This window comes from Thamnophis sirtalis, unplaced genomic scaffold, assembly GCF_051295495.1.
Source record: "Thamnophis sirtalis isolate CommonGarterSnake01/CBP01778 unplaced genomic scaffold, rThaSir2_p1.2 scaffold_10, whole genome shotgun sequence".
Taxonomy (NCBI): domain Eukaryota; kingdom Metazoa; phylum Chordata; class Lepidosauria; order Squamata; family Natricidae; genus Thamnophis; species Thamnophis sirtalis.
The window spans coordinates 47,638,055-47,658,787 of record NW_028261390.1 but is presented as its reverse complement, the minus strand read 5'-3'; the positions used below and the strand labels follow the sequence as shown (position 1 = coordinate 47,658,787).

Sequence of the window (20,733 nt, the reverse complement as noted above, 5' to 3'; positions counted from 1 at the left end):
TTTTTAGAGTTTATTTTTATTACACTCTGAACAAGAATAAATCATTTCTCACTATTTTCCAAGAAAATTGCCTGCAGAACTATGGGAACATATACTGTAAAATAATGTATTGTTATATATGTCATTTAGAGTTGACTAAATATGACATCAATATATCAATATTACATCCAATAGATTGGAGGGGAGTAATTTCAGCAGCTTTTTAAAAATGCATGTGAAGATATTTCTGTTGTTGGCACTTTTTTTGCCCAAACCTATTCTATAAAAGAAGTTTATTAGATGGCAGCACTACCTGATCTTGGATCATCTCAAAAGGTTAACCAGTGATTCTCCTGGTTAATATATGTACTATGATATTAAAAATAACCATCAATATACTCTAGACTGAAAACTGAAAGGACATCACAGAAGAGGGCAATATTGAACTTTGTATTTTTTAATTATTATTTTTTTTGAACTACAGTATATTAGATTTATATCTTGTCGCCATCTGTTTTCTCACAATTTCAACCCTATTAGGTAGATTGGACATTGTCAATAAATCTATGTATGAAGTTGTGAGAGTTATTTTTACATGTTCAGAAGTATAAAAACAAATAATAGGTCATACCATTACCAAAATATAGAACAAATGGAAACCTGATTACTTAAAGACCTTAATTTGGAGCAAGCCTGGGGAAGGTATAAAAATTGACAGTGATTGAAATGTAAATAGAATTCTCATTTGATACTTAGTAGTCACTGGCATTCTTTCATAATGACTTCATAGTTTTACTGCAATAGATCTGGTGTTTTTTTTTAAGCTGTCATGACCTACAAAATACATTCTTACAGTATTTTGTTTTGCCAGCTGAGAGGTTCCTGACAGAAGTCAACAGGATATTAGATTGGCCTATAGAACCTTTATCTTATCATGTAAGAAATTTATTTTCTTATTCTTGAACTCATGGGGCTTTCATAATATAGGGAATATTTATCCAGTTGGTGGTACAAACTATGCACTGTTTTGCTGGATGTATAAGGTTTTACATGTTCTTTAGAAAAATTTACAATTAATTTGATTTAACAATCCTCTTAGAAAATCATGTTGGGAGCATTAACAGCATGAATCAACAATTCTAATAACATTTTAAATGCAGTATTTGATACGTGTAGCGAAAATATTTAATATCATGTTTGAAACTATTCCTATCTGAAGCATTAAGTAAATACACAGGTAAATATAATAGATAACATGTTAAAAAAATAATATAAAGCATTTTACAAATTATTTTGTGTAGATTTTAAGTGTATGTATTTTTTTTCTGCAGGCATTTCCTATTCAAAACAGGAACAGGGACAACACCACTGTTCAGTACTGCAACACCGGGTTACACAATGGCATCTGGCTCAGTTTATTCCCCTCCTACACGACCACTACCTAGGAACACCTTATCAAGAAGTGCTTTTAAATTTAAGAAGTCTTCAAAGTACTGTAGCTGGAAATGTACAGCACTCTGTGCTGTTGGGGTGTCTGTGCTTCTGGCAATACTACTGTCTTATTTTATAGGTAAGCTTTCCTTTTTATGTTCATTATAAACCTGTATTCCAGTACTGCTGGAGGTAAAGATTTAGATAAAGATCTGGAGCTAAAATATAGAGTCAGCACCACACTTGCAGTTTAAAGATAACTTACTAGCAATTGCTGGAAACCATGTGAGTATTTTCATTAAAAAAAATTGCATGGAATAGGAAAAGTGTAGCATATTGGTTATATCCAAAAAAAATTCTAGCAAAAAGCCTGTATATCTTTACTTTAATAATGAAATTATTTTCTAATAATGAAAAGCATTGCTTAATTCTTGTTTCTTTTTCCCATGCTTTAAAGTATTATTTTACTGAATAAGTTAATCATGATTGCTTATGTTGTCCAATTGAGTATATACTGTATTAGTCAATTGTAAAATGAAGTGATCCAACTCTGTATCAATTAGTGCACTATACCATATTATAATGGCAGTGTCTGTGATTATTACATAAACAATATAAGAGTGAAATGTCATGTTTTCCTGGCATAACTAAAATGTCTCTGAACCCCAAATTAAATATTCTGTTAAACTAAACTTTCTGAAATGTTAAAACTTGGTGTTGAAATGCATTTCTTAAATTTAAGCTCAGTCTAAGCACCAGCTGAATAAAATATGTGAACTTAGATCCTTGTTGAAGCTGAAACCATTGAGAATAATGTTGAAACAACAAAATAATATAAAAATAGTTTGTCAGCAGTCAAAGAAATTTGCTTTCCTTTCTGTTTGAATATGATTGCCTGAGATTATTGCCAGTCTCCCTATTACCAAAGAGAATCAAAAGAATTGCATGGGATTGATTGTGATGTATTATAATTTGATGCAATATATAGCAATACTGGTAAGACGTTTATTAGACTCTAAGACTTTTTGGTTCAAAGTATTAGGCAAAAATTTCAATTACTGTATGAACAAAAATGTATAATTAGTAGAATTTATTTTTATGCTTTTAGTTATTGGAATTTGATTATTCTTTATTGGCCAAGTGTGATTGGACACCAAGGAATTTGTCTCCAGTGCATAAGCTCTCAGTATACATACAAATAGCAAATTGATAAGGCATAGATCATACATCCTAAGATACAATGTTATGTTTTTAGTTTGATATGTAGTCCAACTTATTCCATACCCTTCACCTTGCAGAGCTTCAGGTAATGTAATTATATACATAAAATATGTCAGAATACGTTTGGGCACCGTTAAGTGCCACTAATGTCAGACATTGAATATCTAAATATGCAGTTAACATTCCTTATTTATACTTAGAAACTGATGTGTGTTTGGTTAAAACTGATCTAAATTTTAATCACATTATTGTTTTAAGTAAATTATTGTTTTAAATAAATAATGTAATGAAGTTAAGGTATATTGTAAATTAAAAATTTCCTATTAACTTGGACGCATTTAAATACATTCAATTATTGTATTGTACATATTGAATGCTACTTTTTGTCAATCTTAGTTTCAAAACAAATAAGACTGACCATAAGTTTGTCTTATATTTTGATACTACACTATGTTTTCTAAGCAGTGGTTAAAAAAGATGGAGATGCCTAATGCCTTTTGTTTTATACTTGGCATTGTGTTAAGCATACGTTTTGCTGTAAGCATACATTACATCTGTAATTCTTATTCAGCAAAGATAATTTTCTTTTCTTTGAAAGAAAAACAGTAAAAAGCTGCATATTTTCCAAAGGAAAGAAACCTATTAAGTCTTTGTTCTTGCCTTCTAATTATTGATAGTGTTTAGGGCTCCTAGCCTTCATTGAACAGACTTAATGTTTCCAACCTATATTTTGGAAGGAAGGATTATCACTGAAATAGTCATTTTAAACCTGTGGAGTGCTCGTTGATATTCATGGATGTACTCTGTTACTTTTCTGCGTGTTTGTCCTACATAATGTCTGTAACAGTCCTTATGTTGTATGTTGTTGGTATGGTATTTTGTAGATGACTCCTGGTATTTTTTTCCTTTTGGGGGGTACAGGATCTTTTGGTTTACTTAAGATGTTTTGGAGGGCTTTAGTTGGTTTGTGTGCTATGGTGATGCCTTGCGGTTGTCATCTATTGGTGGTTTCTGATAAGATTTTGATGTAAAAATCTGTTGTTTCTGATATGTATCATACTAGCAGTTAGAAGACATGATGAAAATTCCTTAATCTGAGCAGACTGAATCATAGTTTCAACTGGAAAATGGTGCATTCAATAGCAAGCTAAATCCAAAATGCTAGGGAATCCCTGGAAAATTGGCATTCAAACAAAACAGCCATCAGTGGACATTTGGAGATAAACTACATTTACACACTATTTTAAAGAGATAACAGTTTTTGTTTTAAAAAAAAGAAAGGAAAGAAAGCAAGGCCAGACTATATCTCTTTTAGCAACCAACACAGGTGAGTAGGGATTAACACAGATAAACAATCAGCAAAGAACAATAGCCTAATCGAACTTTCAAGGAGAAAGCCACACCTCCACAAACACTGGTAGAGCAAACTACTGTATATAAGCAAGGAGCAAACCCCACACTCAGCAGCACTGATGTTACATAGGCTAGTAATGAAATCTCAGAGAGCACCAAAGACTCCACAATTCAAACCTTAGCTATATATTTTTTGTCTTTTAATCCTCTTAAAACTTTTGGAGTTTTAAAACAACTATTTATTTTTGTTGCTTTTTAAAAATGAACCTAACAATTTCTACAACTTTTGAATAATTTCCTTCTACTAATTTGTGCTATTTTGCTGCTATTTGGGGTGCCTCTGGAACTGCAGAATATGGTTTTGGGGTGCAAATGTAGTTGTCTGAGATTTCCTACTATGAGGAAACTGTAAACAAACTGGAAAATGAAAAGGTTAGATTCATTAATCTGTTTTTGTAATTCTTAGTGGGAAATCGTGAGAAACAAGCTTTTCTGGCATTTTTCAGGGCATATCTTCCCATGTGGTTACAGAATATTGTAACATTTGGAATATTGGAAAGAGAAACTATTATAACTAGATTCAGTCTATGCAGTGATTTAAATTTTGTTAGGCATGAGAAACTGTATATACTTACAATTCCTGTAAACATCTCTCCATGACAACCACAAAAGATTGCTTGTTCTCTTCAAAATATGAAAAATTTATGTCTTACTTGACCTTAAATCTGATATAGTTTCTTTTGGCAGGCTATTAGCTCTTCTCTTCATGTTATGAGGATATCCTCCATCTAAACAAGTGGGTCTCAACCTTCCTAATGCCACGACCTTTTAATACAGTTCTTCACGTTGTGGTGATCCCCAACCATAAAATTATTTTATATTTTCCGTATTTTTTTGAAAATATGTGTTTTCCAATGGTCTTAGGCGACCCCTGTGAAAGGGTCATTCGACCCCCCCCCACAGGTTGAGAACCACTGATCTAAACTTTCAGTTCACTTTTTGTATAATTCCACAATAATTCTTTGCTCTTTCTTCCTGGATATGAAATACTGCTAAGATATCCACTTTCAAATCATAGTATAAAAGTGTCTGCTGCTAGGTTGCAGAATGTTTAAAAGAGATAACATTTCCTACTAGGCAAATTAGAAGGTGCTATAGCTCTGGAGTCACAATTGGTCCTGCGCTTCTCTTGTTATGGAGTTTCAACCCAAGCCCCAACTCCTTTGGGGAAAATGCGTACTTTCTCACTTGATAACATTGTCCTTAGCAAAACAGCTATTTCTTTAGAAACTGGAATTGTAATTGGTTGGTCAACTAAAGCATGTGCCCCACAGCTGAAGGACCCTGTTATTTCTTCTGCTTAAAAGGATAGTTAATATTCCTGCTTACCAATTGTTTCTGATAGGCAGTGGAAAATAACTTTTCAATAACTCAGGGAAGGAATAACAACCTGCAATTTAATATATCTCCATCTTGCCAAAAGTCTTCATTGTTACTGAGTTCTGTGCATATTTCTACTCAGTTAGCTGGCCTTTCACAAATCCAACAAAGGAAGCAATCAGCAGGCTGAACCACCTCCAGAAGATGTCAACCAAGTCTTTGCAGAGACTCTTTTTAATTGAAGTGAAAGCAGTCTTCTATTGATCAGTGTGTCAGAGCATCCAACCATTTGGGCAATTGTCAGATTCCTTCCCTTGACAGTATATTATAATGGGATTAAACATTGCATATTTTTAAACTACTCAAATATCTATCCATCTAGTTTCTGAATATGTCGCATTGGAATAATAAAATCACTGGAATATTTTTTTTCCAATATTCATCAAAGTATACAAGGAAATTTTTGATTGAAAAGTAATATTCTAAATTGTCATTTCAATAAATTACATTTTTTTATAAGTGACCTTCAGTTCAGTTCATCAGGGAGATCTATCGGCTTTGATATGACATTAATTTTTCCATATTTCTTTTTGTCCATGCCACATGTTTTCTTTATTTACCAATTGAAACTACTCCAGTACAAGGAAGTGTACTTATCATTAGTCATATATCATGGCTTCAGTGATCTTCTCTTCACCTGAAAGAAGAATATGATTATTTTGTGCTTCTTTCAAATATATCACAGCTGTATTGATTTCAGGTTAATTTTTCTCTCTAGAAACAAATACCTAACTTTCCTTGGAAGTTTGCAATATTATGATTATAAAATACCCATCATGATAAATCTGATCTTCTGTCAAGATTCATTAATTTACTAATCATTCTTGTTTCATGGACATGACATTCCTTCTCTAGCCACTCCTATTTTGCCAGACCCATATAAATCTCAATCCTGCTTCAAAATATTATTACTTCTGTGATGACTCTTATCTCTATACCTGTTCCTCTGATCACTGGACACATACCATTTGCATCTATTTAATCTATTGTGTTCAGCAGGGATGAGGTTGGGAGGGGCAGGGTGATAATTTGTTAGACTTTGGGTTAGGAGATGAATCTTTGGAAATCATGTTGAATCAAGATATGGTAATACAAAACAAATAAGGCCAAGTTGAATATAATTTCAGGCTTTGCATAGGATGAGAGAGATCACACTGAGTAACAATATATGCAGGGAGCATGACCAACAATATATGAATATAAACCAATGTTCATGTAGCTGCAGAAAAAAGCAGTCCTAGGCTGCCTCAACAGAATCATAGTATCAAGATGAAGAGAATCCTTGTTATTGTATCTTCTGCGTTGTTCAGATCACATCTAAAACATTTCCACAACATTTTAAGAAAAATGTAGATTAAAGTCCCTGCGAACCATTAGCCTAGGGGTCTCTATGAGCCAATTTTAAAATTTTGCTAAATAAATAATGTATTCCTATATGATAATAGATGAGTCAGCCAATCTGGTTTGCATCACCAAACCCTGGGTGGACCAGGCAGGGGAAGATTCCTCTCAGAGATAAACCTACCTGTGTTTGTCACAGCCACAGCTCCAGAGAAGAGGAAGTAGGGTACCTATGATAGCCCATGTGGAGCTGGGGGAATCCATTGTCTCCAGCAAAGAAAGGCGAGACCAGGGAGAAGGCCAAACTCTTGTCCTCCAGAGGAGCCTTGCTGTCCCTCGTAGGCCATGCAGGGGACCCCCAGATGGTGGAGCAGGCTACCCAGAGCCCTAGGTAGCAGAGGGCAAGAGCCCAGCCCAGCCCTTGACTTCCGAGGGCACTGGGACCCCACAGACCAGACCATACCTGCTTCCTCCTCAAGGCTGCTGCTGCTGTGCTCGTTCTCCTTGGCCAGGTTGTTCATGGTGTGTGCATGACGGCAAAGTGTGTGAGTCAGAAGGAGGCTCACTCCCACTCCATGTGAGGAGACCCAGCTTTGTAACCAAAGCATCTTGAACAACAGGAAGGGAGACCACCAGGAGTGGTCAGAAGGAGGAGACAAGGGGATGACAAAAGGGCAACAGGGCTGCTGATGGCCAAGTGCTAAGGCAGGACTTCTCTCAGATCCTCCCTCCGTCTCATTATAATCTTCCTTCTTTCTACTTACCTATCTACCTACCTTTCTTTTTCTCTTTTCTTTTTCCTGCCTTCTTCATTTTTCTTCCTTTCTTCTCTTTCCTTCTTTTTCCTTCTTTGCTCTCCTCTTATCCGTCCTCCTTTTTCTTTTCTCTTTCTTTCTCCTTTCCGTCCCTTCTTGGATGCTCAAATGCAAAAGGAGAAACATTTCTCGTTCCCTTTTTGCCTTGTGATCAAATGCCACTTTTGCTAGTAGTTTGCTTTGCTAGCACTTTGCCAACAGAAACAGAGCTCAAGAGGAGCATGCTCGGCCCTCTCGACTCCATTTTTCACTGTGGCAGCCTCCAGCACTCTGCCAGCTGCTACCAGGTTATAGTTCAGCTCTCAGTTGGGCTGGGCTGGGGCAAGGCACCATGAGCTGGTCCTTCACTGTTTCCAGGGTGACCATGCAGGCCAGATCTAAGCACCCCATGTGCCAGATTCAGGCTGCAGTCCTTGAGTTTGACACCCCGACATAGCAGAAAGAGGAAACTTGAGAATTCACACGTTTGATGTTAAATGGAACAAAACTGTGAATGAATTTGGATATTCTGCTTTGGATACCACAAAGCCTCCTCCCAGAAGGCAACAAGGAAAATATGAAGAGAATGTGTAGCATCCAAGACAATTCTGCAGACCCTGCTCAACATCATTTATGTGCTATGTCCTAGATAGAAGGACGTGAACTACTAATAATCTTTTCTGTCATCCTCACCACTCTCTACACTACCTTCCTGCCTAAAGCAGTAATGCTTCCAAACCAGACAATAATGCAATATGACAGGATGCTCTTGATCATCCCTATATAGAAAGTGATAAGGACAGGGAAAGGAAGATGTACTCTTCTCATGCAATGCAAAAATGCAGGCGCTGCTGTGCCTGCTTCACCAGTGTCTCACTGTTGAATACCAAGCTAGCCTACTTGTTAGCTGCACAACCAATATTGTGAGTGTGAAACAATGTCCCTGCTAGGGAAGAATGATCTGCAGGACCATATGAAGGGCTACTCTGAGTAATATTCTCACTGGCACATAAAATCACTTGGATTTGCTCACATGTGGACTCTCATGGATGCATCTACTTAAGGAGCATAATATGCAAGTAATCTGGAGCAGGTTTGGTTTTGTGACTCTTTAGGAGATGGACAGGATTTGCTAGTCCATTCATGTTTTCATCTGGGTGATTAAAGCCACCCAGAAGATGACCTATGGTTGAGTTTATGCAGTGTGGTGTTAGTCTTTGAAGGGATGGCCTCATCAATCTTTTTGTCCATTTTTTTTAAATTTTCTTTTAATACAAACATTTCATCATTCATTAAACAGTGTGATGTCTGGGTACAATTTTTGTGTGTGTGTCATAATAGTTAAAACTTACCACGAAATTCATTGTGTGTGTGTGTGTGTGTGTGTGTGTGTGTGTGTGTGTGTGTATATATATATATATATATATATATATATATATATATATATATATATATATATATATATATATATATATATATTCTTATTTTAATAGTAGTACTTAAAAACATATCTATTGTTATAACATTTCTCTTCTTAATTTATTTAATTTTACAATACATTATTTTCATATTTCTTCTCTAACCATTGATAGAATGGCTCCCATATATTATAATAATCAGATTCTTCCTTTCCTTTAATTGCAAATGTTAATCTATTCATTTCTGCACATTCAAATATTTTTTAAATCACATTTTCCTCTGTGGGGATCTCTTCACCCTTCCAATTTTGTGCAAATACGTTCTTTCTATAATTATTACATGAATAATCAAATATACATTTTCTTTATTATATTTTTTTCTGACAATATACTGAACAAGAACAGTTCAGATTTTAGATCAGTATGTTGCTGCGTCATCTTCAATCACATTCGGATTTTTGCCAAGTATTTTTTTGCTTCTACACATGTCTACCACATATGATAATACGACCCAGGTGTTTGGTGACATTTCCAACATTTAGTTGATTTGTCTTGAAACATTTTTACCAATCTTTCGGGTGACTTATGCCATCTGTAAAACATTTTATACAAATTTTCCTTGTATGCAGTTGACATTGTTAGTTTATAATTTCTGTCCCATAGTTGCTGCAACATCTAACTCTATTGTATGCCCGCTTTTTGCTCATGCTATCATTGTTTCTTTTACTTGTTCCTCTCATTTAATCTGCAGTAAATAAATGTACAATTTTATTCCCCTTTCTTCTATTACCATTAATATCCAGTATATCCAATAATATCAAATTCTGTCAATTCCATTCCATATAAAAACCATATAACTTAGCATCGTTTTCATACCTAGATTGTATTTGCAGTTGTCTATACCAAACCTTATCAATCCCTTGTTTTTCCAATTCTTGCTTCTTTTTAAGTTCCCCCTTTTCTGACAAAATATCTTTATATCTGATAATATTTTCCATATTGATAATATTTGGAGGTATTAGGGCCTCATCAATCTTGAGTTTGTGGTGTGCTCACTCCTGAAGAAGACATTGCTAAATCCAACATTTCTGCACGAGTAACATTCAGTCAGTAGGTTAGTGGAGTGCAAAGGCTATCAGACCTGCCACTATTTAAACCTCTAAATAGAAATGATCCTTGGCTCCATTTGTTGAGAAAGGTATAATTTATTAGAGATCAAGTATATTGCAGTAGTGAAAAGGCAGAACTGAAAATCACATGCCAAAATCCCTAAGTTCTACTCTCCCCCCCCCCCCTTTAACTGTCTCTCATTGCTCCCGCCAAGGTAAATTATCTGGTTCAGGCAATATGTTTTCCTAATGGACAGTCTAAGCATAGTTTGGTATGTTGCCCCCTCCTTCTTCCAGCTGGATGACTATGAGGCAGCTTGTCAAAAGAGATACAGCATTCATTTTGTTTCACAAAGCATTCTCTCCCCATTCATTCTCCCTCCCCACAGTTGATGGCAATCTGTCACTGCGGAATGGGACAACTCACAGTGGCCAGTTTAGCGTGACTTAGTAGGCATGGCTGGGGTCGCAGCCAGGTCGCCGCAAGTAGGTGGGCATGACTTGGTGGGTATGGCTACATCCAGGTGGCAGGCTTGACGCTGCTCATTGGACGCAGTTGACTGGGGACGGTTGGGTTGGCATGGAATAAGTTGCTCTGGCTAAGTCATTATGGGGCCAATGCCCCACAACTCCTCACATCCACAAACTGCTGGCAGTGAAGCATATGCATGTGCACATGCACACTGCATTCCAAGTTTGGGAACTTTTATACACAGAGGAAGGAACAGTCCTTCTCCCCAAGCCCGGGCATGATTGATGGCTTGCCAGCTCAGATGTACAGCTGTGTGAAAAAGTCCTGCACACTTTATGGTTTGCAATTTATGGTTTACAACATATTTTGGATAGACTATTGAATTTATGATATTTTATGCTAACTGCTATGCAAAAAATGTTATATTTAAATAAATACTGGTGGTTTTTAAGTGAAAAGCATAAGCTTTTTGCAATTTGGTGCTGTTTGGATGGGGATTGTGAATGTTCTTGCATGCTTAAAATACATGCTTACAATGACTATGAAAACAGATTAACTGATGCATACCCAGTGGCATACATGTAGCAATTACTAAGGCCGATGCTAGTGTTTTGTTAACAATTGTATTGTTTGTTGCCCAGAAAAAGACCGTTACTAATATGAAATTGGCCAGCCCTTATTGCTTATCACCAGGCAGCATCGCTTTGGCATAGACTGTAAAAGCCTTTGCACATGATATTTGGTGACAGTGTGTGGCCAGGCTGCAATAAGGGATTCAATCAGCTCCTGCTTGGTCTTCGGATGCTTCTTGTTTATTTCGTAACCAATATTGGCCCACAAGTTCTCAATTGGGTTCAAATGCAGACTCTGAGCTGGCCGATCCAGGAGTCAAACACCATGCTTCTTCATCCACTGTTAGACGGACTTGGCTCAATGACAAGGAGCATTGTCATCCTGGAAGTAAAAGTCCTTCCCTACAAGTTGCTGAGCTGAAGGAAGCAAGGTCTTTTCTGGGACTTCAACATACTGCTTGGAATTCGTGATTCCCTGCATGATTTGTATCCAACAAATACCATAAGCAGTAGTACAGCCCCAGATCATCACATGCAATAGATGCTTCACAGATAGCTTCAGGCAGTACGGCCTAAATTCTTCAGCTGGAAATCTTCAGACATACTTATTGCACTGATTCCCAGTCAAGTAGAAATTGCTCTCGTCACTGAAGATGACCTTGGCCCGCTGTTCGTTGGTCCACTTGGCATACTTCTTGGCCCACACACATCGACGAGAGCGGTGAGCGTCTGTGAGCAAAGGTTTACTTTGAGCCCTGCAGCCTTTGAGCCCTCTGGCAAGCAGCCTCAGACACACTGTGCTTGTGCACACTTTTACATCACATGTTTCACCCCAAATTCTTGTAATCTGAGGTGAGGTCAGCTTCCTGTCAGCCATCGAAATGCATTGCAGAGCCCAATCTTGTCATTTTGTCAACTTTCTTGGTCTTCCTGAGCGGAGCCTGTCATCAACTGAACCAGTTATTTGGTATTTTTAAACAACTCTGCTCACTGTGGTGCGATGGCATTTCACTCTCTTTGCTATTTCTATACAGGAGTAACTCTCTTCATGAAGCACAATGATGCAATGCCGCTGCTCAGTACTAGTGAAAGCAAAGGCCTTCATCCTTGCCCACAGCCAGAGCTAAATTACATTTCTCAATGCTTTTCATGCCTATTTATAGTCAGAGAGTATGACAACATTGATTGGCTCATAGATTTAGCCTCTTTACATTTTGATTGGTCAGCCAAAGCTCACTTTTGATTGGCTACTTTCGATCCTAACATTCTCGAAAATTCAAGCTGTGTTTCTTTTAGCACATAAACTCATTCAAAACCTTAAAAGACTTTGGTTACATTAATAAAAATTATGCATCTCAATCTGATTACAGAAATTTTCATCAAAGTACTAATTTTGCATGGTTTCTATGAGTTAAAAGTTGATTAAACATGTAAGAGAAGAAAGGAATGGCAAGGGAGCTGCATGGGAGAGACTGGCCAGGGTTAGGGTGGACATGCAGCTTCTGCCTTGACAAATATTTGGAGAGCAAGAGGAGGAGGTAGAGGAGCACTGCTCCCCAGTCCTGCACAAGCTTTCCCTCACTTAGCTCCCTCACCACCCCTCCATCTCTCAAGATATCTTTGTAATTCAACCAAGATAAGAAAGAAAGAAATTACATCATTATCAAGTTATAAATGAGAGCCTGCAGACTGCACAATGCTCTGGTACATCAGTATTGACAAGTTCAATAGTTTTCCTTTAAAATCTCTATATTATGTTTTCCAATTCTATAGTTTAAAAATAATTTTCATCGCCAATCATTTTGTAATAAATACTTTGTTGTTAGGTTGGCCTGTATAAAATGGATGATTGCTCCAAGAACTACCCACAAGTAAACCAGGGTGAGAAATGACAGCAACATTTGTGACAATTATATATAAAGCAGATCAATGTATGAACTTGCATGACCTGCAACAAATATACTTTTCTTTTTGGCATGGACCTACTCTTGCTACTTCTAAGCAGTAAATCCAAAACCTGGATTTCCCCACCCTCCACTTGCAAAAAAATGTTCCATTTCATTCTCCTCTCTGAAGAGAGATTTCCCTGCAAAGTTTGCAATTAAAGGGAAAGGTGAATTTCCCCTCTCCTCTCCCACTTGTAGAAAATGTAAACTGCAAAGACAAGGCTGTGAGAATAAAAAGAGATAAGTGTCCACATGCAGCATTATCCGTCCGTATCCCTCCATCTCCTGCTTTGCTGGTCATCCTCTCCTGCACAGTTCCCCTGCCACCACCCCCTCCTTCTCTCCAAAGATATGTCAAGGCAGAAGTTGAGTTCAGGAAATTGCTTCCTGCAAACTTCCTTTTCTGCGCTTCCATGCACATCAAAGTCCTCCACCTCTTGCTTTGCCAGGAGGGGGCACTGGACAGGGAAATGACAATGATGTGTGGGATTCAGAGAAAAACAACCTTTGGTGTGCTGCATGCATGCACGCACAGACACGCACACACCATTCCAAGCTTGGAGACCTTTAGCCACATCTGAGCTGGCAAGCTGTCCATCATGCCTGGGCTTGGGGAGAAGAGCCTCTCCTTTCTCTGTAGATAAAAGACCCCAAACTTGGGATGTGGGGTGTGTGGTGTGTGTGCAAGCACATGCTTGGCTGCCAGGAGTTTGGGGAGGTGAGCTTGTGGGGCACCAAGTTGTCCTCTCTTCTAACCACCAGTCATCCCGACTCAGCCATGCACAGCAAATAATGTCAAGCCAGCCACGCCCACTTAGCCATGGCGACTCAGCTGCAACCACCAGCCATGCCCACCTGGGTGCTGTGAGTCATCATAGACCCCTGTCACTGCATAATAGTGAAGCACAAGCAAGCATAAGGTGGCAGCTGACAGGGTGGTTGGATTTCAGCTCCCGAAGATGGGAGGGAAGGAAAGAAAATGTTTTAGTGAGTGCAGTGGGGTCTGACAACTTAGTCATTAGGAGCAGTGGTCTCTAAGTAAAAATCATGTGACCATAATCATGCTTACAATTTTATTTCAGTTTTTCTTTGCATAGTAGGTAAACTGGGGTTCTTTCTCTTTGCTTATTTATCCCATCTATTTTTGCATGGGATAAATAAGCAAATGAAAATAAGAGTAGATTGACACTGTGAAGATCATAAAAATAAGGTAACTGAATTTTTTTAGCACTGTTGTAACTCCTGATGGCCACTAAACAAGGCAGTTGCTAAGTGAGGACTTCCTGTATTTCAGCTAATAGCATTCTAAATGTGAAATCTGATACTTAAGGCTACAGTTTCAATATCTGGATTCTGTAAAGCAATTTACATAATGTAGTGGACTATGCTTGTTCATACGGGCAGTTAATAACATGAGTGATTTAGTGTGAAATAATTTAATTTAGCTGTTTCAAAATGGCATACATTAAACAAACAGTGGAATAAGAATTTTTTGACAGAAAAATCAGATGTTAACAACTTAGATGGCAAGTCACATTTGAAGACCCAGTTAATGACTATTTCTAATGTGGTGTAAATGTTTTACTATAATTGAGTCATGTGTCAGTATATATTAATAGAGTAAAGGTTCAAAGTTAATTAGAATTTTACACTGTGATGATAACTGGGCAAATGTTAACTTACATTCACAAAACACTTACCCAGGTAATTAACAAATAGGCACACTGTGATATAACTGATACCTTCTAGCATAAATATGAGATTTCTTTTTTAAAACCTTAATACATTGTATTTTGTACATTTATTTAAAAAAGAAAATGAAGAAAGCTGAGTAAAGTTGACATGGGAACTATATATCGGTATGTTATTGCAGAGAGCACTTTAGATTAAGAAACATTATTTGCTAGAAAAAAGTATCATATTTGCAACTTTTCAGCTATTTTGACTAATTAGCTCAGGGATAGATGCACATATCAGTATAGTTTTTCTTACTGCTTACAATGTCTTTCAATTCAATAGATGAAGCCCTCCATAGGTCTAAATTAGAATACATCTTGTGTAAATTAAATTGTCCCCTTCTGCTTCAGACCATACCATATTGAATGTAAAGGTCTACAAAGATTTCTTACTTATTTCATTTAAAAATAAAGGAAGCTACTATTTGTGATTGTGAAATTCAATAAAAGAAGGTCCTAGATATTTTTACTTGCATTCAGAACATCTGAAAATGAGAGCATGGAAAAGAAACAGATAAAGGAAAGACTAGTATACCTGCTGTGTGTATACCTCCACCTTGATTTCTTAAGGATTCAGGAATTAGAGGGACAAAGGTATAAAAGCAAAAATAAAAAGCATTTGTTACTGTTATGACCTATGATCTTAGATTTATAAATGCATGTAAATAAAATATCATGAATATATCCTCTTAATAAATTAACATACTTTTTCCTTTGGACAAGCGAGAAAGAAATCAAAGGAACTAATTCCATACATTTTAAGTATATTTAAATGCAACTGAATACTGATTTTCAGCCAACAAGTTTTTAAAAATAAATTCAATCTTGAATAATCCCTATTTAAGCTTAATTCAATTTAATTTAATAATCCTATTTAATGCTGCACTGCATTGGGGTTTTAATGCAGAAAAGTCCTCTTTTTCTCCTAACCCTTGACATAATAACACAATCATTTCATGGTATGGATTAATATACTACATTAGAGGGAAAACTGGTTGAGTTTCTTTGTATCAAATATAAATGGAACATTAAACTTCTTATGAAATTTTTTTTTTAAAGAAATACAGTGGATGCACTTTATCTTGCTTATTTCTTTTATTTGCTCCAAAGCCAAAAACCAGAATTTTAACCAGTGTTCCTAACTTGGAGGGAAAAACCAACACTTTGTAGTAATAAATTCATCCAAACTTCCTATACTGCATAGAACAAGAAAAGCCTATCCAACAGTTTCACAAAACAAAGATCATCTGTTAGGACAGATGACGTACAGATAGAACAAATCGAAAGTTGTATGATAAAATGGATATACAACTTGGAGTACACACTACAACAATGAAAGAGTTATGGAAGAAAATTAAGTTTTCTCTAAGCTACAATTTAAGAAAACTCGCTACACTAGTAAAATGTTTTGCTGATGGCAAATCACTTTGCCAGTAATTAAAATAGATAAATCATGTAACAATAAATATTAGAAATGCCATAACCAAGAATAAACATTTTATCATATATGGTGTTCATGTAAAGAAATTCAAAAATACTGAAAAGAAATAAAGCAAAATATTCTAACATTGTAAAAAAATTAATTTGTGTTAAAATGTTTCTATTATGTATAATTCTGGAAAATATAAATGAAAAATACCACAATTTATTAAGATACATGTTCATAGCTACAAGAACAAATTTGGACAACATTTTTCCTGGAAGACCAAAATTTGAAAACCTATATAGCATTGACCAACTATAGCTATATTAAAAGTCTAATCAGATTTAAGCAGGAATGTGTCTTATAAACTACATCACATATCAAGACAAACTTAGATATACTCTAGGAAAAGTGTTATTTTCCTAGAGAAAAATACATTAAAAATAATAAACTACATAATTTAAACAGAAATTAGCAATGTTTTAATATAATGTACAAATATTTAGGTTGGCATTGGGAAACAAATAGAAGGGAAGCACCACTGGGAAAAAAAACTTTTAAGGTTTTTTTTAAAACTTTGTAGCTGCTTTGTGTAACTTTTGTATGCTTTAGCTTTCTAAAAAAATCTGTCAAAATCTCAAAAGAAAAAAAGGGGGGGCGGGGAGAACAAGGACAAATGAATAACCTACTAATTTAAGTATTAGAACCATCCAAGTTTACTTCATGAAAAGGAGAAATGTCTTCAAAGGGAAGAGAAAATGTCAAAATTAAGCCAATCTTTCCCTATTGGTAAGACTGAAATCGGGCCAGGGAAGAATAAATATTTTTATTAAATGTAAAATGGAAACTTCCTGGAAAGATCCATTTTCCTATAATGTCCTTCCTCATAATTAGACAGGAGCAAAGAGTCAGACCTCATCTGAAGCTGTGAATCCTTTTTGTTTTCTTTAAAAAAAAAGGGGGGGGGACAAGTGCCATAGGAGCTCATATAACAAAAGAAAGGGGATCATCATCAGTGAGCAAGAAAGTGGCATTTTCTTTCTTCAGCCCCATCTCTTGTTTCCACTATCATTTATGGTGATGAGGAATCTGTTTAGAGATTCTTTGTTCCTTAAGGAGAGAAGTCACTAGCTTATAGGGATGCCCTGAATAGTCTGTATCAGTGTAGCATGAAAGACAGATTTTCCCTCCCAGTGATCAGGGAGCTCTTCTAATAACTCCCAAGTAATTTGCTACCAGAATATCAAAAGCTTTCTGGAAAAAAATAGGAAAATAAACCAGCTTAGAGTAGATGTTGATAGAACTCTGTAATCCTTCTATAAAAAAATAAGAAGGAACAATTGCATTTTGAATAACTTCATCTATTTTATATAAACTGTAGAGCCTCTTCAATTTTCAAGTACAAATGCCCCTTAATTGTAATGATTTTCTTATTTAAAAGAGTATGCCTTCAGAATGTAGTTTTAGACTATTTCTTTTACATGTAGATACATTTTAAACGTAGTGTAAGACTTTCCTTACTTATGAATTATTTATTAGTTCATGAGAAAGAGTGCAGTGTGATTAACATGGTGCCATAAAATTCTTGATCATAATTGATGGGATGTGGTTTATTCCACAGGTAGAGGTTGAGAAAGTAAATACGTATATCCTTGTAATCAATCACTATTTTAATAAAATATCTTCCAAAATTGTGTATTGTGGTTAAAAAGCATGGTTATTAAGAGACAGTTCATGAAATCTTAGAATAAGGGTACACATGAAATGGAAAGTATTAAAATTTGGGCTTGGAATCAATTCCAAGTGGAACATTGTATTTAAAATTTCTGGATTGGTTGATCGTGATAAATAAAGCTTCAAATAGATTAAGTATTCTGTGTACTCCCAAAATAAATTGAAAAATTTGAGATGTGTCAATTTGCATGGAGACTTGCTTACTGACTGCCATATTCAGTGACCAAAGTTACAGTGCTGAAATAATAACTTTACTATTTATAATCTACAGAGTTTCCTTGAGTTACATGATCACCATTACTGAATGTGTTTTCCTATGCCTGACCTATTGCTTTTCGCCCCTCCCTGCAGAATGGAGAGATTGGAGAGGAAGGGATTATAAAATAGTAAGCAGGCAAACAGTGGGGAATACATATCAGAAGGAATGTAGCAATGTTTTCAGGTCTGAGCTTGCTAAACAGCCCAGTGTATTCCATGTTTGCCTGCTTACTCTCTTGTAACCCCTTACTCTTAATCTCTGCAGGCCGGGGAGGAAGGGGAAAATAATCAGGAACAGGATACACTGCCTATAGAAATTGCTGGAGTTTTTTATTCCTTCCCCTTCTTCTCTCACAGAGTGGAGAGTTCTTAACCAAGCAAAGGAGGGAACAACAAACAAGCAAGTAATTTCTGTAGACAATCTCTCCTGAGCATGACCTATTTTTGTCTTCCCCTTCCCGACACACAGAGATAAGAGCACATAAAGTAAAATCAGCAGGATACTAAAGTATGCACTCAAACTAACATGGTTCTCTCCACTCTAGTCTTGCTATACTACCTTTTCCTGTGGGGGAGGATGAGGGGGGTTGTGTATTTGTTGGGGGTGGCGGAGTGATGAACAAAGAATGCCAGAAGAATATATATTGTCAGCAGGAGAGTATGTGCTTTCAGCAGAGACACCCAGAGCAAGGTGATTATCCCAGCTACCTAGTTGAAGAAGGAGGCAAGAAACAATGAAAAAGGCATAATTACTTTAGATAGACATTTTAACGCTAGATTAGGACTTCTCAAGTTGACATGCTGCAGAGGAAGAACTGAAAATCCTTCAGAGTACTAATGGTGGTTTCGATGTGGCTAAATTAAAGTGTTGGGGAAATCTATTAGCTGATGTCAACAGGAAAAGAAAATCTTATGATGCAAAGACATAATTATAGTAGAAACATTGAATGAAGAAGGATGGACATGGAAGAGCTCAGGCAATGAAAGATGAAGCAATTTAATTACAATGTGATGTCTCCTATGCAAGCTCCAAGTTAAGCTAAAGTGGAAGAACAAAGCCAATCATTTTCCACTATATTTTCTTCCAATCTTTATTTTCATTGAGAACATCAAATCACTAAAATCCCCAGCCACATCGATTGGGAACCAGAGGAATTGTAGAATGAATCCTAAGTTGTTAAGAGTAAATGTAAAAAGAGATTGCCAAAGATGAAGAAAACAAAAGAAGGTAAAGTAAATATCGAGACAAACAATGGAAATTGCCAAGAAGAGAAAATACAAAGCCAAAAAAGAAAAAGTTCTCAAGAAGAAACTTCACGAAGAGTTTAGTGAGCTTTCAAAAGAAACAAGAAGCAGTACTACAGCAACATCTGTAAAGATGTTGAAATGGAAGCAGATGTGGGAAAACAAGGAAACCTTTTGAACTCGAGATTCCAACCTTGAATTGGTATCGTAGAGATGCCAATGTATAGAGAGTAACTGACTTAAAGATGGAAAGAGTGTAGTTAAATTCTGTACAATAGATATGTTAAATCTAAAATACCTTAAGAACTTTTAGTACTGTATTAAAAAATAAGGTTGAACAACCTTTTGGTCATTATCAAATCAGAAGGCTGCAGAAACTGATGGCCAATCTACAGAAATATGGCAAGCCAGAAAAGAAGAATCCAACTATGCCAGAAAATCTGGAGAATTCACACAGTGGCGATTAGATTGGAAGAAGTTAGTCTAAATATCAATGTCAAAGGAAGAAATATATTTTTAATTTCATATGCAAAATTATTAATGTTAATTTCATAGCAAAATTATTCTTAAGATTTTCCAAAACAGAAAAAAAAACTTGTTTAGAAATGACTGAGAAAAGTAAAAACTATTGCTGATGCATGCTGGATAATTGAGAAAACCAAAGAATGTCAAAGAGATGTCAATATATGCTTTATTGATTGTAAGAAAAGCCTTTGATTGTGTCAGTTGTGTAAAGCTGTCAGATGTTTTTAGGAAAACTGGAACCCACAATACATCATTGTCCTTCATCAAAAACCACACACTGTCAAGGAAGATGCAGTCTAGATGGAATTTGATAAAACAGACTGGCTTCAAATTGTCAAGGAGGGAAACAGGGTTGTATTTTCCTGGAGTGGTTTCACAATGGAGGAAGAAATATCAATAATCTGCTAATGGTAGCTCATGCACTCTGATAGCTAAAATTGCTAATTATATACAAGCCTAATTATGAAAGATAAGAGGATATACAGTTACAAGAAAAAGTATGTGAACCCCTTGGGATTACCTGGAGTTTTGCATGAATTGGTCATAAAATGTGCTCTGAACTTCATCTAAGTCACAACAATAGAAAAACACAGTCTGCTGAACATAATACTACACAAACATTAGATGTTGCCATGGTTTAATTGAACATAACATGTAAACATTCACAGTGCAGGGAGGAAAAAGTATGCGAACCGTTGGACTTAATAACTGGTTGACCCTCCTTTGGCAGCAATAA

The 20,733-nt window shown here is 36.1% G+C and overlaps 1 protein-coding gene across 12 annotated transcripts in view; it reads left to right on the top strand.

Moving 5' to 3' along the window:
* Nucleotides 1-20,733, top strand: part of TENM3 (teneurin transmembrane protein 3) — an 836,795-nt gene that overhangs the window by 691,910 nt on the left and 124,152 nt on the right. For all 12 annotated transcript variants that reach the window (XM_087724561.1, XM_087724557.1, XM_087724558.1 and 9 more), the window contains one exon: nucleotides 1,311-1,549. In XM_087724561.1, coding sequence (XP_087580687.1) covers nucleotides 1,311-1,549 — 239 coding nt within the window. The remainder of the gene's footprint in view (nucleotides 1-1,310; nucleotides 1,550-20,733) is intronic.